This window comes from Parasteatoda tepidariorum, chromosome 3 (genome assembly GCF_982258835.1).
Source record: "Parasteatoda tepidariorum strain Cologne lab strain chromosome 3, Ptep-v5.0, whole genome shotgun sequence".
NCBI classification, from domain to species: Eukaryota; Metazoa; Arthropoda; class Arachnida; order Araneae; family Theridiidae; genus Parasteatoda; species Parasteatoda tepidariorum.
In genome coordinates this window covers 67,368,785-67,391,174 of record NC_141757.1, presented here as the reverse complement: position 1 = coordinate 67,391,174, position 22,390 = coordinate 67,368,785, and the positions used below count along the sequence as shown (strand labels likewise).

The 22,390-nt window shown below is 29.3% G+C and overlaps 1 protein-coding gene across 3 annotated transcripts in view; it reads right to left on the bottom strand.

The window, feature by feature from the left end:
* Window positions 1–20,058, bottom strand: part of LOC107454159 (innexin shaking-B) — a 39,341-nt gene extending 19,283 nt beyond the window's left edge. Inside the window, exons 1-2 of one of the 3 annotated variants that reach the window (XM_087159488.1) lie at window positions 19,852–20,058; window positions 8,557–9,169 (exon numbers count right to left, since the gene is read on the bottom strand). In XM_087159488.1, coding sequence (XP_087015614.1) covers window positions 8,557–8,808 — 252 coding nt within the window. In that variant the 5' untranslated portion in view covers window positions 8,809–9,169; window positions 19,852–20,058. Of the gene's footprint in view, window positions 1–8,556; window positions 9,170–12,812; window positions 12,977–16,218; window positions 16,660–19,851 lie in introns of those variants that run through there. The other 2 variants (XM_021144361.4, XM_087159489.1) reach the window with 2 other exon arrangements.
* Window positions 20,059–22,390: the final 2,332 nt, after the last annotated feature.

Genomic DNA, 22,390 nt, shown 5'->3' with positions numbered 1-22,390 from the left:
ATAGTTTGAAAAATTCCTTTAATTGATAATAATAATAATATCAAGTGAAGTAATAAAAAATAATTATAAATTATTTTGTTTATTTAATAGATTTACAACATTTAGTGTACATTTAGTATACATTTCCTAAAATTAGGTACATTTCAACCATGATTTCTCATAGCTTCATTTTATAAATTAAAATAATTCTTGATTATAAAAAATCGATACTATGGTTACTATAAAATTGAATTATACGTTATTCAATCATTCAAAAGAACGTTAACTATAACACTTTTTTGATTATTCATAGAAACTTGAATTTATACTCATTTGTATATTTAATACAAATCTTTGGACCTCAATTGCTCATTGAAACAAATTTTCTCTAACATTGTTGCTTTCTACTTTCTATTCTATCTGTGAACGAAAATGAATTTTGTGTACCCTTTACAATCAAGGGAATTACATTAAAATTAAGAAAGCATCGTTCTCAGTTTCGTTTTCTAAAACAATTTAAATATATAACTTTAAAACTGTTATTAAAATTTTTTGTTATTTATTTATTATTTTCAATTCGTTTACAATCGGCCTCTGCCAAGTATTTTTAGGTCTTCCTCTTTTTCTATTGCCCAGAGGGTTGCAATCAAAAACTTGTTTCTACTTTAAATTTTTTAGGTTTACGCAGAACTTGACCAATCTTTTTTCCATTTACGTTTTTTAATTTCAGGTAAATTGATTTCTGATTTGCTTTTCTATGGATTTCTGCATTACAAATTTTATGGAACCACTTGATACGCAAAAGTCTTATTAGACAGTTGTTAATAAATACTTGAAGTTTTTTCATGTTATTTTTATTGCAGTACCCTGCCTCAGGTCCATATAGTAGGACAAATTTAACATTAGTATTGAAAATTCTAATTTTTGTTGATTTTTTCCGGAATTTTTTGATTATAGCGTTACTTTTTTAAATATTACTGTTACATTATTTCAGATAAAAAATATTGACATACATTAATAATTATAAATTACAGTAAACAGGAATGCCTCGTTCCGCATAAATAAATGTCAAGAATAAAATCACTGAGTTAACACTGTTCATCTTTTTGAAAAATATTCAAGTGAACGCTGACTCTTAGTGTTTCAACTAAATTGGTTACGTAAAAAATGGTTTTTGAAAATATATGAAAGATATTTTTATTTTAAAAATAAATTTAAAAATATTTATTTTATTGGCGTTGATGAAAAATATAGCGTTTCAGAAAATAAAGATGCAGAAAATCCTGTATGAATTATCAGTATGATTTACCTGTATTATTATTGCTCTCTACTTTAGTTACATAAAATCAAATCAGATCCGCAGCGGCTTTGATAAGATACAGTGTTCACCTCCCAACGAGGTAACCCAGATTCAAATCTCAGTGGTAGCAGGTTGATACAAATTCTGCTAAGGACTCATGCTGACCAAATCGATGACGTAAAATATCCTCAGAGGTAGACGGATCATGGGTTAGAAACGCCTTGCATTCGGGCTAACCATGAAAAGGTTTCGTGCTTTTCCTTTCCATGTAACGCAAAATGCTAGTTAGTTCCATTAAAAAAGTCCTCCACTAATACTAGTTTGTCCCAATTCTTTAACCAGGTGTTCCCTTCTTTTGTGGGTTGGGTTCAAAATTACAAAACTACAAAATTGAACTTTGTTAATCGTAAACTCAAAATTAGGTCAACTGTTCTACTTGTTTATAAAATAAAATAAAATCACATTATTATTTCAATTTAGGGTATTTTTTTCTAACTAGACATTTTTAATTGCTATTTTTTTTAAACTAATACCGCTGAAGCTATTTTTCTTGGTAAAATATAGCATCCTGACATGTGATGCGAATGCAACAGTGGAAGACCGCGTAATGCTTCCCACAAAATATACATACACAAATAACCTTTTCGCACTTGTCATAATAATGCAGGGCAGAAAATAGAAATTTTCTACCACATTATTTTAAAACGCAAACTTACGCTGAAGCAATTTCTACTTCCAAGACCTCCAGTTTCGCTTGAAACATTTTTTCTCTTGAAAAAAGGATGTAAATTTGTTTCTTCTTTTTTTTTTATCTTTTAAATAGCACTTGGAAGTTAGCATTGAAACCTATAGGATTGTTGTTATAGCAATATTGAACTTACAAGATGAGTCAAAATGACTCATTTAGGTTTAAAATGATCTAAACTCTTAATGATCCTATTTGGAGTGCCTGTTGTTTTATCTTTGCATTATCAGTAATATTTAGTGTTATATGTTATATTGTAATTATAATATTATAATATTATAACCGTCGTTGAACAGCCGACTAAATTTTTAGGTTTACGACTACATGTTCAACTCCTTGTAATTTTGCCGTAGCCTTGTAATTTTGAACCCAATCCAGAAGACAAGCGAAATCCTGAATCAAGTACCGAGAAATTTTGCCTTCGTCGGGGACTTTTTGATGGAACTAACCCGCATTTGCATTACATGTAGAAAAAAACCACGAATTCCTCCCACGGTTAGAATGGCGGCAAGGGGACTCTGAACCATGATCCATTCTACTATTGTGAATATTTTACGTGAGCACCGTGGTTGGTGCAAGCCAGATGCAAAATTCACATTGACCAACCATCCCTGGGACTCGAACTCGGGTTCACCTCATTGGAAGGTATGCGCTCTATTCCCTGAGCCATCACGGCTCAGTGTTACATGTTGAGTATTTTATTATGATCACTCTTAAAATATATTTCTACCATACTTGTTAATAAATAAAATCAAAACATAGACATTGGGGATCGCAATTTAATGTTTAAGAGAGGGGAAAAAAACGCAATTAAAAATATAATGAATCACTTATGATGAAATTTAATCATCAAATCTGATTGATCAAATCTGTTTGATTTATTTCTAGATAAAATGGAGGAGTTGATAAGTATTTGGGTACTAGCACTTCAGGAAGAAGAAAATCACGGATATACCCACACATGTGACCTATGACGTCATCGCCAGCTGATCGTTTATGAGCAAAATGGCGTGTTCAAGATCAGCTAAGTTTTTCCATGTAAGTTAGAATAGTAATTAACGAGAAGTTAATTAAATACTGCATCGTATCGCACATCGAATAAGTTGAAATATCTCGTCTACGTCTTTTACTTAACTTAAATTTATTATTTGCGTAACTTTGAAGCGTAATTAGTTTGCTTATATTCTACACGGCTTCGTGCCTGTCTTTGCGTTAAGTAATAAATATATAGTGAAAGAGTATAGAATGGGTCACTCCAAGATTATTGATACTTGATGGGCTTGGCTTTCTGTGATTGCACTTCATTTTTTGAAAGAATTGAAAAAGTACATATTAAAGGGTCATTACAGAAGACCCTGTATGCGTTGCAAAACAAAATTGATGACTGCAAAACGTAACCAATTTTTAAAATTTCAAGATTTTCAAAAAAATTCCAGATATTGAGAGAAACGTCATCCTCCTTATAGTAATTTTAAATTCATACGTTTTGCAAGGTACAAGAAAATGAGTACAGCAGAATGGGGGGGGGGAATCCTCAGTCTCTTTTTTCTCAAGAAGATTGGTTTCCTTTTATTATATACAGGGTGTCTCAGTTAAGCGTTTCAGAACTTCTAAGAGGGGTAGGGGGCATCCTGACGACTCGAAATCATATAGCAATGTGGGGTCGGAAATGCTTTCCTGAAGCAGTGACGTACACAGAAGCACCATAAAGAAAAGAGACCGTAAGTGAAAAATCGCTATAATTATACATTGAAAAAATTATATGGTACATGGGCCAAAGTAAGTGTTCGAAGTTTCTGCCACTGGCTACAATGTGCACCTCACATCTCCGGCGCAAGGTCATTCGAACACTCTGCAATACTCCAGGCATGTCTCGCAGGCAGCTACTGCGATTCTTGCAACCAGCATTATCAACAGGAGTGTCATAAACCAGTGCTTTCATATGACTCCAAAAATCAAGACATGATAAGTCGGGTGACCGAGGAGGCCATATAATTTTTTCAATGTATTATTATAGAGATTTTTCACTTACGGTCTCTTTTCTTTATGGTGCTTCTGTGTACGTCACCGCTTCAGGAAAGCATTTCCGACCCCACATTGTTATATGATTTCGAGTCGTCAGGATGCCCCCCACCCCTCTTAGAAGTTCTGAAACGCTTAACTGAGACACCCTGTAGATGATATTGTATGAATATTATATAGATGATATTGTATGAATATATATGAGCAACGTAAAATACTTTTAAAAAAATAACAGATTAAAGCCCATGACATCGAATCTAGGAAAGAAAACTCCACAGGTGACACTTGTCGCATGTAAAGTTTTTCTAAAAAGTGTTCGACAGTGCACAATGAAGATCGACTTGAATCTAAATTGAAATTTATTAATTATTAATAGCATTCTGCATCTATCTATACTGAATATTTATTTCATTGAATGAGAATCATAATATCTAATTAATATGGAATTTTAAGAGGTTGATTTGCTATAATAAGATCAAGGAAATATGCACGGAAATTGGCGACTAGCGTCTTCTAAGCTTCTGAATCAATCATCGTTGTTTGCTAAAGCATTGAAAATAGTTACTCTATCACAAAGTTGCTAGGTGTTGTTGTAACTTTAATGGATTCTACTTAATTATAACTCAGTAAATTTTTGGTTTAAAATATACTAATAACTAATATAAAAGTTCTGTTCTTACTACCCTGCTAACTACCTTTTTTATTATTATTTTTATGTTCATTAACCAATAAATAAAACTTTTTTACAAGTAGTCATTTATTTTTAACATACGCAGAAAGTAAGTATGCTTATTTTTTAATTTTGTGATTAGATAATACCTTTATTCGTGAAAAAATGAAACAAAATGGAAAAAAAACATGGAAATTATAAAAATAACTATGGGTTTTTTAATTTCAAACAAATCTAAAAGTAAATATTATCAGACAGATGCAAAGTCAAATTTTTAAATCTAGCAACAAAGAAAAAGGAGATTCAGGCCGTACCTCGATGGGCAACGTGGAAAAGTTTTTAAAGAACATTGGTATTAGTAAATGAATTACACTAGCTTCTAATAGGTCAAGCTGGTGGAAACTGACCTAGGCGGCTTTCATTGGAAATGGCTGTAGTACTTCAAAAGAAACAACAAAATAGAAGGCATGAAACTTAAACCTTTAAGCAGCCTCAAATCAGTAGCAAGTTCATGAAATAAACAGTGCTTACTTCATACGATACTCAAAATTTATGACAAGTATAATATAAGTTATATGTTAAAGAAAGCATTAATCCATGTCACCTTAATTTACAAGTAGTTTATATTGATCATACTATAAGGCATAATTAACGACTAGAATTTTGAGTTTACGACTAATGATCAACTCCATAGCCTTGTAATTCAGTAACCAATTCAGAAGACAAAGTAACTCGTGGATCAAGGATTGTGGCACGCAAGCTTTCGTGGAAGCACTTTTAATGTAACTTACCCGCAGTTGCGAAACATTGAGAGGAAAACCACGAAACCCTCTCATGGTTAGTCCGGCCGCAATGGGATCATAATTCATGATTCGTTAACAATTTAGGACATTTTACAACACTGTGGTCGGTGCGAGCCTGGAGCAGAATTTGTATCAACCAGCCACAGCTGATTCGAACCAAGACTATCTCATTAGGTGGTAAACGCTTTATCCTTTGAGCCACGCGCCTCAGGGAACACTTATTATAAATAGCCTTTTCAAAAGTTTATTATAATAATCCTAAGCATATTCAGACAGATTGAATAATTCTTGAAGCATTTCCTTATTAGCTTAAAAGAATATGCTGCTGATTGTAAAAGGCTAATAATATTAGAGCAGATTAGAAACTACTGAAGACTCTACCAACTAGACTGGCGCATTACAAATGGTAGCAGCATTTTGAGAAAAGGTAACTTGTTTAAATTAATTGTTAAACGAGTGCAATTGTAAACGTGTAAATACAGGTTTAACTTAATTTTTCTATTCAATAAGTACTTAAAGAACTGCATATTTGAGGATTTAAACTTTTAACAGAAGTTGTGGATAATGACGGGAAGTTTTCGTTATTCTTTTAAACACATTTAAAAAAAATTGTTGAAAGAGAAGCGGAGGTTAAGTTAAACAAAAACCTCGTTTACTTTTCATGAGGAATGATAACGTTCGAGCAACTCATAATTTGCTATTTTCAAAATCCAAGTAAATAATTTCAACATTTTCTGAAAAACAACTTCAAACTGAACAGGGAAAAAATAGTATAGTTTAACTTTCAGCAAACTAATTGAAATAATAACTGCTGGGGTGTAGTAACTGGTCACTTGTGTTGAAATACACGATATTTTGTAATTACCGCTCTGTGTACATAATTTTATATTTCGTTTTAGAAATAAAATCACAATACAACACATAGAAGATTGAAATGAACGTTTGAATGACAAAAAAACACTGTCGAAATGCTTCGAATCAAACAGAAATCAAATCAAATCTAGATTTGATTGTCTGGTGAAATTTGGAAATGTTTGTTCTAATAACCATTTAATTTCTCGTTGTCTTCTTCAGCAATCGAAAAACTTTAACATTGTACTTGTCTTCCTCTTCTCAATTGATGCATTAAATTCTGATAGTGGTTTCATTTTTGCATTTTCCGTAATATATATCGAACTTAAAGGGTCCCCTAGTCCAGTGTTCCCAACCTTTTTATCACCGTGGACCTGTCAACGTTTGATAATTTTACTGCTGGGGGGGGGGAACGTTGATTGTTTATATTTTAGATTATTTTAATTTATTAATTTTATTTTAATTGTATTTAAACATGCCTTCAAAATAAAGTACAATTACACCAAAAACAAATATAAAGTGATTTAAATTTTTTAAATCACTTTATATACTTTATCAAGAACGTTAAATTAATGAGAACCCTGAGCTTGTTTCTTTGCAATGAGACTGTTCCATCTGGGGGGTAATCGGAGACAATGACACCCGAAGTGTGTTGCTTATGTCCAGTTTATTCCGTTGCTTTGTTTTGGTTGCTGTTACTGCAGAAAACTCCGCTTCACACAGATAGGTTATCAGAAATGGCAATAGGGATTTAAGTGCTGTGGTGGCAATCTCGGGGTATTCTGCCATGAATTTAATCCAGAACACCGGCAGAGTTGTTGTCTCGAACGTAGTTTTAAGACCGCCGTCATTTGCAATCTCCAGCAGTTGATCTTCTTGCACAGACATGCTAGATTCGCCCGATTTGTTGACAAATGGGTTGCAGATCCATTCCTAACCATATATTTTTAATTTGGGGTATAAACCTAGGAATTTAAATTCAGTTTCAATGAAATGGGCAGCCAGTTACCATTTGATCCACGGACCGGGGATTGGGGAACACTGCCCTAGTCAGTCGTTCAGTGCACAGTCAGTGACAGTTGAACATTAGTGAACGAGTAGTTGAATAAGTAGGGTTATGGGGCAGTACAACAAGTTTTTGGTTTGGGTCAGCAAAAGAAGTATCAAAAACAAACAAAAATCGCATTTCTAAAGATCCCCTTTTGAGCAATAGACAGCCTCAGACTCTCTGACGAAGGGAGTTCCTTCGCTAGACAGACAGTATCTGAATTTTCGACATTTAACGATTTTTTACTTAATATTTGACTAGGTTTCTAAAAACATGCATTAAGGGTCACCCTATGCAGAAATATTTTCTTATAGTTCTACTTTTAAGAGGGCCAAAAATTTAGCTTTTTTTCGAATTGATACTCTTTTTTTTTTTATTGGGTTTCAGTTAGCAATCTTTAGTCTTTAAATCGTGCAAACATTAAAAGTAATCCTAACTTCAAACTGAATCTAAGTAGTGAAATGCGGTGAAAGCTATACACAAAATCTCAATTTCAATTTTGCCCACATTTGCTATTATTTAGATCAGTAATTGATCATTCACATTTCCTTAATTTGCGAAATCAACTGTCAAAAAATGTTTGAATATGAATGAAAAAAAATGAAACTACTTTTTTGGAACTTATATTTTAGTACAAATGTAATTCCGATAAGATTTTTTTAGTAACTATTAAATGGTTTTTTATGATTAAAAAATACACCATAATATATTTTTGCTTGTAATAAGAGAGTCAGGAAGGGGAAAAAATATATATATAAGGGACTAAGGTGTCCCATATGCGTTAAAGGGTTAATTTAAATTTAACTGAGCTACCCTATTTATGTATTATTATATATATGTGTGTTTTATATTATATGTGTTACCTAGTGATAACGTATATTGGAATTAGTTCTTATTATAATTTAATTAAAATAAAAGGACTTCGCAATTTTAAGCATCTTCTCGCATGCTCCCGTACGTAAGTTATGAAGCAACTGCGCATGCTCTCTAACTATTTTATTGCTTTTTAACATTAACAGTGAAAACTTCATCGAAATTGGCACAGTTTCTTCAAAACTTAACGTAAGGCAGCTTCCAGGATGATACGTAAAACTGCGAAATCTCTCAACTGAAGAATTAAGTATTTATGTCACTTACTTTCTTTTGGTAGGCAGAGGGAATGGTATAGGTTGTGTGAATCCAGCAGTAGGTGTTCATAATCTCCGATGCAAATTCCCTGGAGTGAGCACATTGTATTGGATCTCCAACGTATTGCTTGGTAGTGACCACTATGCAGAATGTTACTAAACATAACACTGTAAAGGTATAATGCAGACGGAAGACTTCATTGTCGATTTTGGTTCTGGAAACCTTGACGAGGCCTTTCACGCTGCGAAAAAGATCCAACATGTTCGATTAAAAAAAGTATCACCTTTCCTTCATTTCACTATGCGATCTACAGGATTTCATAGTTTGAATTTATTTTATTCTGGTCCCTAAGACGCTATGATAGCTTAAATAGGAATCTTATGGTAATAATTTGTTATTTTTTATCTTCTGTGGTTTCCATCACACACTTTTCGTTTATGTCGCTTAAGTTGGAGTATCTGTTCGAGTATGTGAAATTTCTTGCATACGCGTTTGCATTTCATTTATAATAAACAGAGGCTTTTCTTCTTGTGTTGCAGCCATTAGAAGTGACTAGGAGTACATTTCTTTCATAATCAACAATACTTTTTGCTGAGTTTCCTTCTAGCTTGTGGTAGTGAATCTAAAAAGAATACATAAAATTAGAAATTGTATAACTCATCTTACAGTTTTTAATCATTCTGTGATAAATTAATGTTAGTATCAAAAAATATAATTCATTTTTCAAGTTTGTGATGTGAGCTTTAGACCAAAAGTGACTTTTTCAATACATTGCACCTGAAAATGGCAAATGATAATGGAAATTTAACGTATCAAACGAGGTCGAATTATATAATCCCCTATCTTTCGAAATACAGCAATTGAATTTCGATGTGGAGCATTATTAGAATTCCATTCATCAATCGAAGAATATCTTTTTCTTAACAAAATGTAATTTTTTTCAGTATCTATTGCATGAATCGCTGTGGCTCAGGGTATAACGCGCTCACCTTCCAATGAAGAGACCTCGGTTCGAATCCCAGAGATGGCTGGTTGGTACGAGTTCTGTTCTCGGCTCACACCGACCACAGTGCTGACGTAAAATATCCTCAGTGGTAAAAAGATTATGCATTAGCATCCAACTGTCATCGGGCTAACCATGGGTTGTTTTCGTGGTTTTCCTGTTCATGTGACGTAAATGCTAGTTCCATCAAAAAGTTACAGAATTAAGTTGGCAGTTAAGAGCTGGTTACAAAATAAGAAAATATCTACCACACCAATTTTCGAATTCTTTTGTTCTGTTTTTCTTTGTATGTGACTAAATTTAATTTTTTTCATTGCATTTTTTTCCAATTTTTTTTTTTGTCATTTATTAAAAATTATTGATTGTATATTTAAAGTCAAAACATTCCTCTTAAACTCTAAATTGTATTATCTAGAACCGAATTTTAAGAACCTGAAAAAATTGGGTGACAATTCTAGCATAATGGAAACCTTTAAAAGTTTTCTATTTAAGCATAGGTTGGTCTGAAAATATCTATAATCTCCTAAAAAGTTTTCTTTCAAAAACAATTTTTGAAGCAGCCAGCATTCAACGACAATTATAAGCAAAATTAGTAAATTTAGTATGTCTTGCATTCAAATGTAAACTAATGCAAAGTACTTATAATTAGACTTTACAATCTTCAGTGTCTATTATTTTATAGTAGATTTACCTCCATCTCTCTTAGATATTTTATTTAACCATTGTCTACGAGTAGAAAAAAAAACTTTTTCTCTCTTCTTAGAATCTTTTTGAATTCTTCACATACTATTTAGCTCTAAATTCTATTTTTATCTCATCATTAAAATATATGTAGCATTTTTGGTTTCATGGCGAGCTCATACGATAAAATCTTTCTTCGGAACAAAAATAAAATTATTTTAAATCTACTTCAAATATCTTTTGAAAAAATATATTTTTATTGTTTGCTTTGAACAATGATTATGTTCATTGTATTTTATTTCTCATTATATTCATTATATTTACTAAAAATATGAAGATTTAGCTCTCTAGAAAATTCTATTTTATTACTTCCCGCTCCATTGATGATATTAAAAGTTCATAAACAGAATATAGTACGTTATTTTGCCCCTCACAGTTTGCAATTATGTATAAAAAATAATCATGACTATTATTGCTTTATAAAATTTGTATCGTAAAAAAAATAAAAATTCTCACTTGTATAGCGAAACTATTGAAATTTAAAATCCAAAAAATATCATTAACCATTTCTAAAAGACTCAAAACCTGTCTTAAGTAAAAAAGAAATAAGAAAGAAATAACTTTTTAGAGTATTTTAACAAACCAATCATTAAATCTATCGACCAATAGAAGTATTTTTCATAATTGCTATTTTTTTTTGGGGGGGGAACTAACTTCTTTTTTGATTTCTACATTTTTGACTTGAAATTTATCATTCATTAACAAACAAAAATGGGTAAATTGTTTTAATAACATGTGCAATGGAATAGAATATCCGGGGAAAGAGAATTTGTACTATTTTTGAATCAAATAAAAAGGAAAACATAAACAATATATGTTAAAAATAATTCAGGTGAGATAGACTGTGTAAACTTCAAAATTGGTTCATATTTTCCAAAGAAATAAGTTTACAGTGATAAAAACGTGATTCGTAACAAATTTTCAGATTACGAATAAATAATTACGTTTTTTACGAAACCGTTTCCTGGTATATGCTCCGAGAGAACATTTCATCAGAGTAACGAAATAGCTATCGTCACTCCTTCGAGGAAATGAATTTCATCAATGGTAAAAAATATTACATCATTGTATTTCTTACACAAAAAGAAACCTCCTTGTGTTTCCTGTATTTAACTATACCGAAGGCACCATAAAGCTGGATCAACGTCACCTTAACAACGCAAGAAATAAAGATAGAAGAGAGAGAGAGAGATTACTCTCCTCAGTAAAGCAGGATTCGAACCAGGGATCTTCCGGGTACGAGGCCAACTTCTTGAACACCACACTGTCGGTTGCCTTACTTCGTCACTTTATTTTTGATCGTCTTCTAGTATTCGTCATTCTAGTTAACGATCTCCCACAACGCATTATGATGAGGTTTCGAGTTAAGTAAAAATCTTCGCCATACATTTAAGAGTTACCGTTTCGTCACAAATAAAGTGATTTCGTGACGAAATAATTCTCAAAATTACAAAATATAGCTCAAGGATTGCTGAAATACTGAAGGTTAGAGTTTTATTTCTGAGAGTGTAAGTTTTAGAAGTACTATAATATGGTTGAAATTAACACCATATTAAGATTCCATGGAAATTTGAATGATCATAAGGTTAAAAAAGCTCGAAATTTCGAACAGTGTATACAAATAATTATTTTTTTGATTGCAGAACAACTAAAAATGATGACTTATCTTACTATCATTATTATTTAAGAGAGTCCACAAGTGATCGTTTAAATTTCAAACAATGTTTTCAAATTACACTTCAGATTCAAACTCATTGCAAAGAAGTCTTATGATTGTATCAGTTTCATCCCTCTTGAGACCTGATAACGAAGCATTTCATAAAATTGTCATTTAGAGTTTGGTTAAAAAAATTCTGCTACTTTAGTTTTATACCTTTGACTAATTTATGAACAAAAAGGGACGAATCATTTAAATAAATTTACAAGGAATTGGAAAAAAAAGAGAAAACAATGGGGGGGGTTCTAAAAAAAAGGGGGAGGAATTCTTTGAGTTATTTTTTGCTCAAATAGAGCAGAAAATGTAAACATTAGATACTTTTACCCCCTGAAAAAAAATTGAGATGCGATAGAGGCAGAATTTAAAATCAATGCACATAAATTATATTAAAGATACATGAAACAAACCTAATCACACCGAGAAGTCAAAAGATGATGAACGAAATTATGATAATGTTGAACGAAAATTGAAGAATCATTTAAATTCAAAAGGAAATAGAAAGAGAAAGGAAAGCAAAGGAATATTTTTTTTAAATAAGGGGGGGGGGAATTCTTTGAGCTATTTTTGCCACAAATAAAACAGAAAAAGTAAATATGTATAAGATAATTTTACCCTCTAAAAAAATTCTGTTGCGATAAAGTTTATTTTAAAATCAATACACATAAATTATATTAAATCTACATGAAACATACCAACTCACTACAAAGAAGTTGAAAGGTAATGCAAGTTTTAATTTTAAAATAATTAAAGTCAGCATGCACTAATGATATATCTACAGGTAGTATCCTAGCAAAGAAGACTTACGATGGTGCTAGTTTTAATAACTCCCGCGCAGCGACTTATTTTCTGACATGGAAACACTCGATATCAATTCACATAATTAGCATCAAACCTCTATCAAAAAGTGAAAAAAAAAACTAGTTTTGTTTGGCAACTTAACTCATCAGCTGACAGATTAGTTTTACAACTGGCGTTTAAACAGTTGGCAAAATAACAAATGAAAAAGAATAAAAAGACACTAAAAAAAGTTTGTCTGTCCTAACAAATGTATGCCGAATTGCTAATGACGTCAGTAACCTGCGATAAGACTGCAAAAATAATATTCTCATTTTCCGGTTATAAATAAGTTCATTTATCAAACTTAAAAAAGAAAAACAATTAGAACAAAAGAACTGAAGCTGAAATCCATACATTTGCCTTTCTTTGCCCTAACTAAAAAAGTTTTTCAAATAACAGCTATTATATAAATATTTGTTCATAAAAGCTTTTATAAATATATCACATAATTTTTAAAAATGAGACTAACTAATTTTATCATTCATGTTTCACTTCTTTTTTCTACAGGAGTTTTTACTTTTCTTATAAGCCATCATAACTATACACAAACCTCTCACTAAGGAAAATAATCTGATCAAAACTAACAGAATATAGTAAAATTTACCCTTTTTTTGGCTCTATGGGAACATCAAAAAGCTCAGTAATTTTGACCGAAGCATTTTGTTAAAATTAACAATAAAACAGTGTTTTGTAATATTTAATAAAATTTGATAATCGTTCTAAAATTTGGTAATTTCATCATAAAATCTCAGAGCAAGGCATAAAAATCAGTTATTCTGTTAAATTTACTTCTTAATTTTATATTTATTTAAATGTGTTGTAATAAGAACTATAATTTTGAAAACTAGAAGTTTCGGTAAACCGTTGTCATATGAGCGGAAAAATTACCTAATCAATGGTTTAAGCACCGTATATTTTTTGCATTATTAACCAGAATTACGATTTTTCTACAAGAAATAATATTACCATACAGTACTATAACCACCATTTTATTCTCCATGCGTATAATTTTACAAATTTCTTAATTTTTTCAAACATTACTAATTAAAGAAATTGAACAATAAATCCAAGGAAAGGTGATAACTATTTTGCTTTCAAAAATATTTTGAGCAAAAACATGAAGAAAAGGCAATAACAATTATTTAAACTACATAACTTTTTTAAAAAAATAAAATAGAAGAATATAAATAAACATATTTAATTAATAATTATGAAAATAATTTCTATATTAGTTTTATAGTGGTTGAATTTTACTTCCAGTTAACAATTATATTGTATAGTTTAAAGAAGTATTTTTCAAAAGGCTAATGCTAAAAATTTATTAGACTTCTTGCAAAGCTTTTTTCCCTTGCTACAATAAAAATCAAAGTCATTTGCTATGTGGTTTGTATAATCATTTATATCAAGGTACTCTAAAGTACATTGATTTATGAAAATAGCCTGTTCACGTAAAATAAATTAATGTCTTCTTATTCTCCAAAATTTTGCTCTTTTTGCATATTTAAGAACTACGAATATAAGTTTAGGAAGTTATTTATTATTTATTTTATACTCCAAACCTACTTAATAAGATTTACTAAAACTAGCACAAAATACAATATTGTACTTCAATATTCTTTTTATCTTATATCTTGTTAAAATTACAAGCATTTCATTTAAATGCTTTTTCATTCATAACTGTCAGAAATATTGGTGCATGCTTAACGTTAGTCGTAATATGATACTAATATATTGTCCCATAAGAAATGTTCATAATCATAAACCCTCATACTGTCTATCGCACTAGTCAATTATTATAAGATTGAAACTCAATTTGTTCAAAAACATGATTCAACTTTGTTGCAACATATTTGAGCGTTATTCATGTTTAAAATAAGGATTTTATGACTAAATCATGAGCAAATTAGTTTAATATGCTTCTTAAACTTCAATTTAAATTTATTCTTATAATTTATAACCTATATTTTAAAAAAATTATAATTGTATAAGCAAGCTTACTTTTGATAACAATTAGCTATTTTAACTATTTTTAAGAAATTTCAACTATTTAAAATAACTATTGGAGTGAATTAAATATAATTTATGCAATCAAAAAAACTAAGATATATCTATCAGAATTTAAGATATTCTAAAATTTTAAATTTATTTAATTATTTATGTATTTTTGTAAAAGTTCAATTTTACCCATTTTCAAGAAATAAATGTTTTTAAAAAAAATTATTAATTGGTGTTTATCATTTTGTTACAGTTCTCGACTAATAATACCTTGTCTAATATTAAGATAATATAAGTCCGTATTATTATAAATTTTATAATTTCTCGCGTTTATAACTTTTATTCAATTTCTTTTAGCCTTTTTTGTAACACAATTGCATGATTGACAGTTAAAAAGAAAATAAAACATATTTCGATTGACACAAGTTTTGGAAAAATTGTTTGCACAGATTTATCATATTTAAAATTGTAAATGATTTTAAATAAACATATGAAAATTTTAAGCATTGCAATAAAGATTTAATTCATTGCAGAGTTGAAATAATCTTAGAGAATGTAAGCATCAAAAGTTTATGAGTATAGGATTATTCTCTCGTTCGTTTTAACATTTCATAAATTCCAACAAATTTGAGTTTCCTTAAAAATACTTTAACATAATTGAAATTATAAATTCTTTAAAATAAAAAAAAAGAATTTCTAATTCACTGAAAATAAGATATTTCATTAAAAAATTAAAACGTATCTAGATATTTTATTTTTTGTGTTTACATTTCTAAATCTTTTCTATTTGGAAATTTTTATGTTTTCGTGCAAATTTGAGCTAACCTAAATCAAAATTGAAGTATAAAAAGTCTTTAAACAAAAGTATAAGAATTTGTTACTCAACGATAAGAAGCTAGCTCGAGATTGAATTTATCAAAGTTTGGCCTGCATAAGATGTTTCTCTTTTCCATTTTTACAAATTTCTTCCGAGTTCAAATTTTCTTTAACTATACCATTATTGAAATAATAATTATATTTAAGAAAACAATAAGAGTTTTTTACTCAACGTAGTAATCAGCAAATTTAATTCTGGAAGTCTAGAGAATTTAAATAAAGTTTTGTATATGTTAGTTTTTTTCACTTTGTCTTTGGAACTTCTTATAAATTTCTACCTTCTTCAAGTTTCTCGAATCAGTATTATAATTATAACTGAAATAATAAATGTATTTAAATAACCCTATAAGAAAATTGATCTCAATGATAATTGTCAAGTTCAATGAAAAATTGCATGTCTTCAGTTAAAAAAAATTTCGATTCTATGATTTGTATGATTTCCTAAAATGATATCCAAATTTTCAGTATTCAGAAAAAGGAAATAACCAACCGTTGAAATTACCTGAATCGAATCAGTCTAACGCCAATGCCCCTAGTCAAAACTTTGTTCCGCGCCAATCCGGAAGTTATACATGCAGTTTGCTCTCATGAAGTTCTAGCATCATCACACACCCAACCGAGATCTTCAGCATCTGTGGGATCAACTTTTTTGGGTGAACCTTCTTTTGGGGGCATGTCGAAAAGAAAAGCGGAGAGAGAGAATGACGGGATATATTTTTAGAGTGTTTCGCTACCATGTTGCTCCCGATGGTTCCTGCCTTCAAGAGGATGGAGATAAATCTTCTCCGAATCAGGAGGATGCCTGCTGTCCTTGGTAAGGTGTTCGACAAAGTGCCGATACTTTGTTCGAAATAGGGATGAGTGGAGTGGTTCGACAGGCATCGAACACCGATTTAGAAGAGAGAAGTTTGGGTTGGCAGTATGAAATCTTTCCTTATCCCAAGACAAACTTGTGGTTGTTTGCTTACTAAGATGCAGACTCAAGGATTATTTAAAGGGCCTTAATATAGACCCTCTTAGAAAATGAGAAGTTAAGTTTGATAAACAATCTGGAGCTTGCAACCTACAATATGCGCTCAGAAATAGGACATTCCTTTAGCAACTTGCTCTTAATAAAGAGACATTTCTTTAACAATATGCGGATACTTATTAATAAATTAGCTACATATATTAGCCACAAACATTAAAAATGAAAACTTAAATTAGTCAGATATGTTTATAAAAATAAAGGACTTCTTAGAGGTTGTTTAAAATATTGCTACATAAATAAAAGCAAAATATAAAATTTAAAAAAATAACTTTTTCATATTAAAAAAAGAGTATTTTAAGCATGTTTTGCAAATTTTATTTTATATTTCAAAAGCTTATATTCTAAATATAAAATGAATGAATCTGAAAATAAAATCTAAACTATATTTGAACTTGCGAAAAATTCACTCCTTCATTTTGAAAGGTGAATTTTCAAACTTAACTATGTATCTTTCAGCAAAGTTAACCTAAAAACAATACGCATATAATTCTCACGAATTTCAAGAACTTGATGCTACCTTTTTTTTAAAACCAGTTATCCTTCTACCAATACAACTTTTCTTCTAAAAAAGTTTTAAAAATATTTTATGTTTTAGTTGTTGAGGAAATTAAATTACTTGAATGCCATTGTCTAATTTTCGATAAATGCATTTAATCTAAACAACGGAATTTTAAGTCATATTTTGTTCTCAAATGTTACGAAATAGCATGCTCTCTATAATAAACCACAAATTTTTGATTCATGTGCAATACATTTAATCGAAACCATTTAATTTTGAGATACATTTTGTTTTAGAATACTATAAACAAATAATACACTATCATTTTCAAAGAAAAAATTTATGAAATTACTTTTAAATCTTTAAGCAATTTTGTTCGATCAAAGTTATTCGTTATATGAATTTTTATGTATCACACATTATTCATTAATAAAGGTTAAATTACTCATGATAAAACTATTAATGTTTTTTGAACTCTTTATCTGAGGAAAATAAAAGCATCTTGATAATGAGTAAACTATATCACTTAAAAGCGTTATCTGGGCTTTGAAATTTAAGTAATTTCTTAAGAAATATTAAACTCTATAACGTCCATTTGACAAGATTTTCCCACAAAGTTGAAATTTGTTGTAATCATTGAGCGATGCTTACATTTTGCATATTTTTTAAAAGGAACAATTTAGAATAACTTTACAATTACTATACCATCAGATCACAAACGTTTTTCAAAACTATGAGATGATTTCTTCATTAATCGATGTCATACTTAAAGATTGCAAATGCATAAATATAAAAAAAATTAAGCAGTTTCGATAAATTTTTCAAAAATAACTGCTTGTGCCATTTACTCTTACTCAAATTTTGTAAATTTTTTTTAAAAAAATAATTTTAAAAAAAAATTGGCTGTTTTTGATGCTACATCTTGTGTTGTGCTAGTAAAACCCAGTTTTGAATTTTTTTTAAAAAAATAATTAAAAATACTAAAAATTGGAGTAAGTGTGGGTCACACCAAAATTAATTTTAACAGATATTATTAAATCTGTTTGACTTTTTAAAACTTAATTCTGTCCCTTTGAAATCTGCAAATATAAAATTCGAAAATGGTGAAATTTTCCTGTGGTTTTTCCTCATTTTAACATTCTGTGCGATTTACAGAATTAGAATAAAGATCCCTTTGAAATCTGCAAATATAAAATTCGAAAATGGTGAAATTTTCCTGTGGTTTTTCCTCATTTTAACATTCTGTGCGATTTACAGAATTAGAATAAAGATCCCTTGATAAAAAAAAAGATAAAATTCAACTTAAAAATTCATAAATAACAGTTACAAAATCTTAACAGTTATAAAAATAGCATGTTATTCACTAAAAATCGTTACTTCATAAGACGAAGAAGCATGCGAAGAACATTTTTAAGAGTTTATCCGCATAAATGAATACATTGCATCTGTGGTTAATATTTCTCATAGATGGCGCTCTGAGTAGTGTTGTATTAATTACATAGATCAGATTCCGCCATTGTTTTTCAAAAGAATTTTTTTGTTATTAAATCATTTTTTTTCGTTATTAATTATACTTTATGTCATAGAGCGTGATAGCAATATATTATATAACTGTCTCAAACAAAAATTCCCTCTCCTAATATGGGCTAAGAAACAAATGATGCAGAAAGATGCAGTATGCAGAAAGAAACAAATGATGAATCATGAAAGAAATGAATGATAATACCCCAAGATTTTCGCATTTTAGAGCATCAATGGAATTTTAAAAAATTGCCAATAAACATGTGAAAAAAATTCCCTGATGTAAATGAAAAATAAAGCGAATGAAAAAGAAAAATAAATCTTTTTTTTGTCCTGGTAGGAAAACATAGTATTTATGGAATAGCAGAATTTCAAAAACTGAAATATCGTTTTTTTTTACTAAATGTTTGAAAGCTGTTTAATAACAGCAACTTTCTTCATGAAAACTATCTGAAAATAGAATCTACTTATCTATTTTCAGGCATCTTGATTTTTTTTTTTTAATTTTTATTGCCGCTTACAGTTTTCATCAACATAAAAAACGCAATATTTTGAGAAACTATAAATTAATAAAATTTTAATAACTCTTCAATAGTATTTTCAGATGAAGTAGTTTTGTTGCGTGAGTAATTTTATAAGAATTTTAAATGAATGAATTTTTAAATTATCTAAATGAAATTTTTAACGAATACCAAAAATAGTTATAGTGTCATTTTTAAAAATGTTCATTCCACAAAATTTGACATATGAGGCTTTAAAATGCGCATTGTATATTTTATTTAAATATTTTTTTGTTTGATGAGTTTAAACATTAAATAGTAGCTGTGCTGAATACATTAAAAAAGAATATCTCATTCTCAAAATAAAACATTTTTTTATAATATTTGTTCAAGTGATACTGCCAAATACTAAATAATCATCATTAATTTATCGAATAAAAATTTCAGGTTGCATGAAATAATATTGAAAAATTTCATTATTATTCACGGCTAATTTCTATTTATCAGTTTTTTTTCTCCCTGTGTAAAAGGTATACATAGCACCAACAATTTAGAGCGATACATTATTTAAATAAGTTCTCTTACCTTTAATCCAAAATGTTCAATAAACATTATGCTACTATCATTTATACCTTCCACATTTATGATAAATTTTGTTTTGTTTCATAAAAGTACTTCTTAGTATTTCGTGTTTTCCTTTAATTAAAATAGACAACGTAGCAGAAATTTATATATCATAAATCACAGGTGTCTATTTTGCTAACGATAAAACCGATCACCTTAACCATGAATGACAATATAGCAGCATAAAAACTATTTAAGAGCTTAAATCATCTGAGATGTAAATATAGTAAATGCATATTCATTGTTGATAATGAATTTATTAATATAACGTTCCTTCTTTTTTTAGTAAAATGATAGAAATATCTAAGAAAAGTATCTATTTTTTCATCATATCGTATTAAGATCTAATGATAATACCATTTAATATTCATCTTGGCATGACTTAAAAATCGACTTTACAAACCATACTATGACTAAATTTTGTTCCTGTACCAAAGGTAGCATAAATTATTTTCTTTTTGTCTATTTTCTTATAGTCAAAAAAGAAGAAGACGGAGGCAATAAACGCTCAAGAAAAAAAAGAGAAAATGAATTTTTTTTTATCCCACATAGGTCAGAATTTTTTTTTTTTTCTTTAAGTGTTTTCGTCAATTCTCGGAACTAGACACGAGCGAATTTACAAGCTTAAAAAAATCGAAAAAGAAAAATGAACAATAGAAACAAATGCCAAGCCTGTTCAAGGCATACAAATATCGAATGAAAAAAATTCGTATAAAGTAAAAATTTTCGATTGTCTTCAAGAATTCAAGTTCTGAATATACCGCAGACGCCATCCATCATCTCACTTAAAAAAAAAAAAATCAGCTAGTGATATATGTTTTATAACTATTTATAAAGTACAGTGAACTTGCGCATTCCTGACTTTCGATTTAAATTTTTAACTAGTATCACACACATAATCAAGGACCTTATCAAAGCTATACTTCATACGTCAATGGAAAGTAGCTGCAACGGAGTATATTTTTTTTTTAAATCCATGATGGCTGAATACATTTCATTTCATAAAATAATAAAGCCCCTCACCTGTACCGAAACAATAAATTTTCTAATTTAGATCATTTACAGTGAATCTGCTCATAACTAATGAAAGTTTCCAATCTTTATTCATATATGGCCCTAATATAAGCAAGGGAAGAAGAAGATGGTGATACAACCCTTTTTTATGTATTTCCCATCTTTTTATTTTTAGACATAATTGTCATTCAACAACGAAAATTTCTAATCTTGTACAGCTAAGGTTATTTTGATATAAAACAGGATATTTTGTTTTAAGATAAATCTTAACGCGCTAAATTTTATTTTAATTAACAGTATCAAGCTAAGGTTTAACTATAATATGCTAAATTGTGTTATCAAGCTAGTGTATTTTAATTTAAAAACATTTGCTTTATATTCTGTCATAAAACAAATTATCTATGACGAAATATTCAGTTTCGAAATAAAACGGCAAACTTGATTATTTCAAAAAATAGATACAATGAAACAATTCATGATTATTATTTTTGCTTCACGGTACCTAAATTTGCATGGATATTCTTTAAATAATAAATTAATTTATGACTGTTCAAATAATTTAAAGTTTCGTATCTCTCTTAAAAAATTTCACAGTCAAATCGAAAAATTGTTTTTTTACTACCTAATTGACAAAAATTATCTCCGAATAATATATTAACCTACAAATTATTTAAAGTATCTCTGAGATTCTGCTTCCTGCTCCTGATTCAGGTTCCCAATCCCAGGGATTACTTCTCATAAATCATTATTATTCATAACGGCTCTATCATTCTGTAATGCCTCTAAAAGAAGAAAGAAATGAAGAAAAGTAATTTTAGTCATTGAAAAGACTTATATTATTGTAACAGTTTAAATATAAATTTTTAACGTCCATTGGTTACATATATATATATATATATATAATAAATAAATGCAAGAAAACACGAAGAAAGTTAAGGGGGGAAAGGGGGAGGGGGAAATAATAAGTAAAAAAAATAACAAACAACAGTTTAAAAAAAAAAAAAAAGGTGGATGAAATTTTATTTAAAAAACCGGAAAAAAAAGATATAATCCTTTCATCAGCCCACCTGTTTTACGGATATAATCGTGTGGGCTGATAAAAAGATTATATCTTTTTTTCCGGTTTTTTAAATAAAATTTCATCCTTTTTTCTTTTTTTTTTAAACTGCTGCTTGTTATTTTTTTACTTATTATTTCCCCCCCCCTTTTTTTCATATGTCTATAATTTTCTTTGTTTTATTCTTCATTTTGAACTCACATACATATATATATATATATATATATATATATATATATATATATATATATATTTCATATATACTTCATTTGAATATATATATATATACACAGTCCAGTCACATTAATGTGACTACCTGTCAAAAGCCTGAATAACCACCTTTGACAGAGCGGACCGCTGCGAAACGGGCAGGAAGAGAGTGAAATAGATTTCTGAAGATATTCACTGGGATGTTGAACCATGCCGATT